Consider the following 8,319-nt stretch of genomic DNA (forward strand, 5'->3'; position numbering starts at 1 on the left):
TTGTTTTCCAGGCAGTTAATGGGTGTGTTTGGATGCCCCCCTTTTTCAAAAGACGTCCCCGGCAGGAGGTCTTTGTGGCCGGGCTAACGGGAGGGCGGGGGCCCCCCCGGCGCTGCCTTTCTCCCTGCAGGTGCAGCTGAGGCCCGCTGTGGAGGAGCTGCCCGGCCGGCTGGAGACGGTGCTGGCCGAGTCCGGCTCCAACTTCAGCGTGGGTCAGAGGCAGCTGGTGTGCCTGGCCCGGGCCATCCTCAGGAGGAACCGCATACTCGTCATCGACGAGGCCACCGCCAACGTGGACCCCAGGTCTGGGTTCAGGACACGACGCCACATTTCATGTGCTGCAATTTACAAGTAGCCACTGTAGTCTGTTTTACCCTATTTATTGACCGTAACACACTGCATGTACCATACATTGCCGGTTGTGCAGGAAACACCCGCTTTTGATTTTAAAAGCGGGTGTAAAAGTTGCAACACCTTCGATGGGGGGAAAAGGATGGCTCTCTGTTACTGACACTGGAACTCAACACCATGACATCTCATCCAGCTGCACATACCTGCTTTGGGATTAGCCATTGTTTTGATGTGTGTGTAAAATCCCTGCCTTGGGGTGTCCATGAGGAGAGCATTGTCTGGGGCTGGTTAACGAGGTGTTGTGTTCCATCCTCCTTCAGAACCGACGGCTTGATCCAGCAGACCATCAGGGACAAGTTCAGGGAGTGTACGGTTCTCACCATTGCCCACCGGCTCAACACCATCATCGACTGTGATAGGATACTGGTAAGAGCCAGCGAGAGAACCAGACTGTGATTGGCTGAACACAGGAGCCAGGTAGATCATCTTCAGTCCACGTGCTTGAAACGACGACAGTTTGTCAGTCCTAAACAATGGCATGGTTCTGAAAAGGCTTTTCAGTTCATCCTCTTGAGAAGTTGCTCTTTCATAGCGGTGAGATATATAATGAAGCCCTTGTATCCACTCTATAGAACAGCTTTGTATTGTACTGTACACTGCCTCTAATACCCCCATGGTCAGGGCCAGAGAAGTATTACTTTTAACACTGTCGGGACTTGTTGTAACATTTTACCGGCAGCTTCTCTGGAGATGGTATTCTGTCTGTTTGTTCTCCTATCCATGCGACAGCCAGGCACTCCTGTCGTGACCCGGGCCCCTCCGAAGGCCACCGACAGCCTGTGCTCCACGCCACTCGATCCTTGGCCTCAACCAGGCCACTACCTGCAGAGGTGCCAATTAGTGCCATTTGTGGCAGCGTTTGTTTCCGGCCCTGGGTAGCCTCTTGGATGGTGAGAGGGGTGGAGAGAAAAGCCAAATGTCACGCAGCGGGGACCTTTCCACACCTGAGCTCGTGTCAAATGCCCCCAGATTGTCAGGCTGTCGGCTAAAACGGACCCGGGGCCCACCTGAATTGCCCCGTCCAAAAATCGTAGCCTGCTCCCCCCCCCCCCGAGGAAATGGATTGTAGCAACTATGCTGCCTGCGTTCTCACTGAGCTTCTTTCAGCTGCTGATCACATAGAACGTGTTAGAGCTTCAAAATGACTCCCAAAGTAGTTGTTTCCTGTAGTGTAAAGAAGTCTCTTCTTGGTAAAAATGTTTCCATAATATAATGGCAGGTATTTGTCTGAGCCTTGTGCCTGAGTTGGTCTTTGTTTGACTCACTCACTAAGAAACGATGGCAATTTTCTTAAGTGTACAGAGGGTGTGATTGTTGGCTTTGTTAAAACGACCACCCTTGCCGTGCTGAAACACATGGTGAAAATGCACAGACAAGCACGTTTACAGCCCATCTCTGGTCTGCTTCCACTGTCACGTCACTCTCAGGCTGTGTCCATTGTCCGCAACACTGTCGGCCAGAAACCATCCCCGGTGTGTGTTGTTGTCGTGAGTCACTGGAATTGGCGGGTTCAGAGCTGTCGAGAACTACTGTTTCCCTCTTAGCCTGCACTATCTGTTTGTCTCTCTCAGCAGTGAAACCCGCTGAAGTCCACCTTTTTCTAAGCAGTAAAGTATAGCACGTACAGTACCTCACGGAACACACCCTGCTGTGTGCCTGATTGCAGGTTCTGGACGCAGGGAGGATCCAGGAGTACGAGGAACCGTACGTTCTGCTTCAGAACCAGGACGGGGCCTTCTATCAGATGGTCCAGCAGACAGGGCGGGCGGAGGCTGCCTCTCTGCTCCACGCAGCCAAACAGGTAACCCCAAAACACTGGGCTTTGTCCCGACTCGGACACACTGATCCTGGGCTCTCCCTTTAACAACAGACCTCGCGCCTCTGCACCAGAACAACACAGGCCAGCAGCGGAAAAGAGTTCCGCGCCGATGTACAGAAGCTTTGGTTCCATTCAGATTGAACGTACTTTGTTCTACCTTCACTGATCTGCAGTACAGTGATGCCGTAGCATAACTTTAATCCCATGAGTGAAATTTCCCCTTTGTAGTTTTTTGACATGGGCTGATTTTATCATACAGTAGGAGCCGTCCATATAATCTGTTTTCCTAAATGTAATTTTCCAATCGTTTGAGAGATCATTCCAGAACAGCAGCTTTTTTTTCCGCCCTATATCTGTCTTGAAATATTGGCTTTAACTTTGTCTCGATTTAGGATAAACTTTCTATGGGGATTACTGTAATGGAGAACATTTTTTTTTTTCTTCTTTGAAATTCATTGGTGATGTATTTCCCCTTCAGACACTCTCCAGATAAGGACTGGGTATTCATCGTTCAATTCCATTTTTATGTGCATCTGTCTGGGACTACAGATACGATATTGCAACTTCAAACAGGTCTTTGTGAAATAAGAAAAAGTGGGCATCATTTCATTTTCTCTCTGTCCCTCGTACAAATTTATCAGGAGACCTGTATCTCCCAACACCACAGACTGAAATGGGCAAAATACTGATTTCAAAAAGACTCTGCACACTGAGGTATTATTTGGTGTCGTCTTACCCTGAACACTGGCGGAATGGTCGAGACATTGTTCAGGCCCTTACGTCTCCTTTCTATATTGTGGGGGTGTTCTCTGTAGATCAGATTACTCCAACTCCCATAACCGTCTAGCACCACTTATTAAATACTGAGGCGCTTCACAAACGGACTGTGAAGTTTCTATAGTTGTCAGTCAAGGTTTAAATATACTAAACCATCTGATACCAGCCTCTCGCTCCTTTTGTCCGAGCTGAATGAGAAGCCCTGAGTTAGGAGTCGATCTGATGTTGTGACCACAACCCACTTTCACCTGTTTCTTTTCCTCTTGTGCATAGTTTTGTGTTGCCATGGATGTTGGATTTCGAGCTTCGAGCCATTGGGCTGATTTTGGAGGTGGCTGAAATAGGTCGCGTCTGTTGTTGTTTAGCCAAAGCTACACAGAATATTTCACACTAGAATCCGGTGTGGAGAAGCAAAGAAAATCTATCCAGATTATTGTTGTAATGATCTCAGATACATTTTCCTGTGAAGTCACTGCTGTTGTGAGACCCAAATAAGCATTTCTTGCTTCATAGTGGGAGACTAATAGCTGAACAAGGTGCAGTTGCTGTCGTTCACAGACTTCCCATCACATGACTGTGTGCAGTAAAGGCCGATATATGCTTCTGCGTTTTTCGAAAAACGGACACATGGGAACGCCCTTGTCTCCGTGGAACGCCCTCTACGAGCTCTCCCTCAGCTTGACGTGCACCTCCTGAATTTTTTAACTATCCTTCGTAATTTCGGAGATCTATGGAGAGCTACAGAGACCCCCTTGGCTGTGATTGGTCAGTATTAAGAACCGCTTGCGTCGGGGGCGGGGTTGCCGTGATAAACAGAACGAACAGAATCCTTTGACTGCCATTGCTGTATGTTTTTACAATTCATATTTCAGCTAAACAGTACATTTAAATCAGCATCTGAATTAAAATGTGACGAGAAATGGGCAGTGTAGTTGCTGAAAATGTGCGTATTTTATTGATGAAACAGTTCATTAGTAAATTTGCTCCGACTTCTTGGTAACCTAGGTAAATAAACACTCGACGTCCTACAAAAAACGTTGCGCCACCTACTCCTCTGGCAGTGAATTGTTTTCAGCACCCACAGCCTACGGAGAACCATAAACGCAGTCTATCCGTCCGTATCCGTGCGTATGCGTGCGCCCGCCCATCCGTAAACGGAGACGCAGAAGAAGGGAGATGGCTGAGCCATGAGAGAGTTGGGCTAGTAATCAGAAGGTTGCCTGATCGATTCCCCGCCATGCCAAATGACGTGTCCTTGGGCAAGGCACTTCACCCTACTTGCCTCGGGGGGGGGAATATCCCTGTACTTACTGTAAGTCGCTCTGGATAAGAGTGTCTGCTATATGACTAAATAAATAGTAAATTTAATATTTCGGCCTTAAGGAGTGACACCACTCTCCTGATCCCCCTCCAGGTTTACATGAGCAAAGGTCGTCCCACTGATGCCAACGGGCTGAGGGCCGTGAGCACTACTGAGGGGAGCAGTGTCGTCTTTGAGACTGCTTTGTGACAGCCTGCAGACCTACCTGACCTGCTCTGTGACAGCATGCAGACCTACCTGACCCCGCTCTGTGACAGCATGCAGACCTACCTGACCCCGCTCTGTGACAGCCTACAGACCTACCTGACCCCGCTCTGTGACAGCCTACAGACCTACCTGACCTGCTCTGTGACAGCCTACAGACCTACCTGACCCCGCTCTGTGACAGCATGCAGACCTACCTGACCCTGCTCTGTGACAGGATGGAGAGCTTCCTTACCTGCTCTGTGACAGCATGCAGACCTACCTGACCCTGCTCTGTGACAGGATGGAGAGCTTCCTGACCCTGCTCTGTGACAGCATGCAGACCTACCTGACCCCGCTCTGTGACAGCCTGCAGACCTACCTGACCTGCTCTGTGACAGCATGCAGACCTACCTGACCCTGCTCTGTGACAGCCTGCAGACCTACCAGACCCTGCTCTGTGACAGCCTGCAGACCTACCTGACCCCGCTCTGTGACAGCATGCAGACCTACCTGACCTGCTCTGTGACAGCCTGCAGACCTACCTGACCTGCTCTGTGACAGCATGCAGACCTACCTGACCCTGCTCTGTGACAGCCTGCAGACCTACCAGACCCTGCTCTGTGACAGCCTGCAGACCTACCTGACCCTGCTCTGTGACAGCCTGCAGACCTACCTGACCTGCTCTGTGACAGCATGCAGACCTACCTGACCCCGCTCTGTGACAGCATGCAGACCTACCTGACCTTCTCTGTGACAGCATGCAGACCTACCTGACCCTGCTCTGTGACAGGATGGAGAGCTTCTCAACACCAGAGCTCACCAAATAATCACCCAGTGCTCAAATATAAAAGGCCTTCAAGATATTTTTAACCCATGACTGGCCTGACAGCACTGGGCTCATACTAAACTTATGAAAATGTTTCCAAGAAGTTTGTGCCTTGTGTTGGAACAAGATGCTGTTTCCTGAGTGTTTGTGTGTTTGATGTACTTCATGTTTTAGGAAGTAGGAAGTGTTGGGATGCCATGTGTTCTTGGTCAAGTTAAAAGTTGGTTCCACAATGTAAGTTATTTTAGTTAAAGCAAAACTATTGAGTTTATTGAGCACTGACTTTAGTGCTTTTAATGACAATCAGTCTGTACTTTCAAGAATTGTTGAATACAAGTGAAGCCAGAGGGGAGACATTTACTGTTATGTTCAGTAATCATTGTGCCTTGATCAGAATAACGATCTTTTGTAATTGCGCTGTTTTCATTGATTGTCTTAAGGCCTGATTGGTCTCCTTGCACTTTGAAAAGAAAGACTGCATTGCTACCTCTTAGATCAGGCTATTGAATCACAGTCAGACAGGTCATACAGGATGTGGTTGCTGTAGGTGCATTACATTATATCTGTTACTCGAGATTACCAAAAAACATGTGAAAATAATGCAATACCTTGAATGTTCAAGAATATATGGATGTGGATATTTACATAAGAGAATGTAAAATTGTCAACCCGTCTGTCCTACTGTGAGGATCTAAGCTTAATTGGCAGCTGCTTGTTGGGATCCAGGTTGTGTTGCCTGTGGGTAATGAGGCTGTACCCATCATGTATGAAACACTGTCTTCTGCATAGATTACATACTGCAATGTTCTGGCCATGTATATTTGTGGTAGTCCATGATTGTTGACAGTTAAGCTTCAGTCAATTGTAAGCCTTTAAAAAAAAATCTAAACACAATAGGAATGTAAACATTACATTAATAAAGAATATGTTAACAAATACATTTTTCTTGATGTGTTTTTTGATTTGTGTGTGTGTGTGTGTGTGTGTGTGTGTGTGTGTGTGTGTGTGTGTGTGTGTGTGTGTGTGTGTGTGTGTGTGTGTGTGTGTGTGTGTGTGTGTGTGTGTGTGTGTGTGTGTGTGTGTGTGTGTGTGTGTGTCTCAAGTCTGCTCTCCTTAAACATTAGTGACCACTGGTCTGAATCCTGACAACACGATGGTAAGTGGAACAGACGAATACTGAGTGGATGGTTTAATACTTTTGATTTGAAATAGGATCATCTTAGATAAAGACAGTGTTGTATTGTGTTTGTAAATGGAACACAATGCTATGATCACTTGCTCAATTAAAAGAAGTGCTTTTGTTCCCTCACACTGACCACAATTACAGACAGTTATACCACCGCCAAAGACTGCTGTCAGTAAACATTCAGCCTTTTATAAATAGCAGTATTTAACCACGGTTAAATATGCTGCAGAAAGGGGCTCAGATTTGGGTCGTGAACCGGTCCTTTTAAGCTGGGTGATTTACACAATTCATTAAGGCCAGTGAATCTGCAGCTAGCGTCGTATTAAATGGTTACTTACTCTCAAATAGCCCCCGGGGAGTTGAATTGTTGGCCTGCGAATAGATTAAAGTTTACATTGAAAAGAGAAATTGAATTCAGAGGTAATCAATAGCATAATGGGGCAGTGAGAGGAGCCTGCTGCCTGAAATGAAATTACCATATTTTTAATCTTAATTTTCCACTCTGTTTATCTGACAGTGTGGATGTGCAATCCAAACAGATAATGAGAGAGTGGGATATTGACACGCCGGGTCCTCTGGAGTGCTTGTTTCAGTGATTAAACGCTGTGATCTGTGATTACTTTGTGTCGTGTGTCAGGCTGGCGGCCACAGCCCGGGGAGACCGCGGGCTCACAGACAGCTGGAGAGTCCTGGGTCTCCGAGGTGCTAATACACCTGACACAGCGTCGACAGCAGCCTAAACCCTATCTTGGACAGCAGCACACTGCTGCAGCTCCCGCCACAATAGGAATACTCAGGGCACTATCTACATCACAGTCAGCATATATCCTCTCTGCTCTACCTCTCGATAACGCCAGCCACGAGAATGGCGACAACAAAGTTTGCACAATAAGTATTATTAACCAGGAACCTTCCTGCGTTTGTTATAATAGGGCTATTTTAAGACATATCTGAATAGGTGTGTAATAGCAATGCTGTCATCGGAGTGCTGATGTAGCTTTAATAAATAGATGTCTGTGCAACAGAATAAGAAACCTGGCTGGCCGCACAATGAAGTTAATCCCAAAGAAATAAAATACAAAATGAGACTCAGCACAATAAGGAGGGAATGAATGAAATGAGGGATGAATTCAGACCGTGCCAGTTAACCGGTGTGCATTTTTAGGAGACGCGATATGGCGATGCTGATTTGAAGAGGTACTGTATGAGACATTGTATTCTGTAAAAAAATAAAAGATTGTGTTGCCTTATCAATAAAGTGAAACAGAATGTAACAAGTATCCATGACAAGTGAAAGTGATGTTAAATAGAAAAAGGTTCTCTTTTTTTTCAGGGGCCTATTAACAGTTTGTCAGGTGACCATTTTGGGCGGATGGGACATTGTTGTTTTTTCAAACTTTTTATTGTGCCAGCATTTTCTTTTGTGAAGGGATACTGCTGTTTGACAAATGGAAACAAATTGCATGGTGTAGGTCTGTGAATGGCAGGGAGCGGTGTTGTGTCAGACTCCGCGCTGAAAGACGGAGGAGAGAGAGGGAGAGCCTCAGGTTTCTGTAGGAGGCTCAGTCCTGACTGATCCAGGCATAAAGTACTTGTTGAAGAGAAGGAGAAAAGGAGAGCAGGATTTCGACAGGCTGTAGTGAAATTAGAAGAATTGACTAAGGCGGCTTTGTTCCTGGCTGGTGACATGGAGGAGAGATGGGGGAGACTTGTGGGACTCCCCTGAGACTTGGTTCAGCCTTTCTAAAGCGACTGCAAACTGAATATCTGACAAGTTCCCAAGACCTGACATG

General features: G+C 46.9%; 1 protein-coding gene across 1 annotated transcript in view; it reads left to right on the plus strand.

Annotated features, from left to right (window-relative positions):
* Window positions 1-6,278, plus strand: part of LOC146233749 (ATP-binding cassette sub-family C member 4-like) — a 33,479-nt gene extending 27,201 nt beyond the window's left edge. The window contains exons 28-31 of the mRNA XM_084689949.1: window positions 131-303; window positions 672-777; window positions 2,078-2,212; window positions 4,422-6,278. Of these exons, the coding sequence (XP_084546075.1) occupies window positions 131-303; window positions 672-777; window positions 2,078-2,212; window positions 4,422-4,517 (510 nt within the window). The 3' untranslated portion in view covers window positions 4,518-6,278. The remainder of the gene's footprint in view (window positions 1-130; window positions 304-671; window positions 778-2,077; window positions 2,213-4,421) is intronic.
* Window positions 6,279-8,319: the final 2,041 nt, after the last annotated feature.

Source organism: Hypomesus nipponensis, chromosome 23, assembly GCF_054491055.1.
Source record: "Hypomesus nipponensis isolate SF chromosome 23, ASM5449105v1, whole genome shotgun sequence".
Taxonomy (NCBI): Eukaryota; Metazoa; Chordata; class Actinopteri; order Osmeriformes; family Osmeridae; genus Hypomesus; species Hypomesus nipponensis.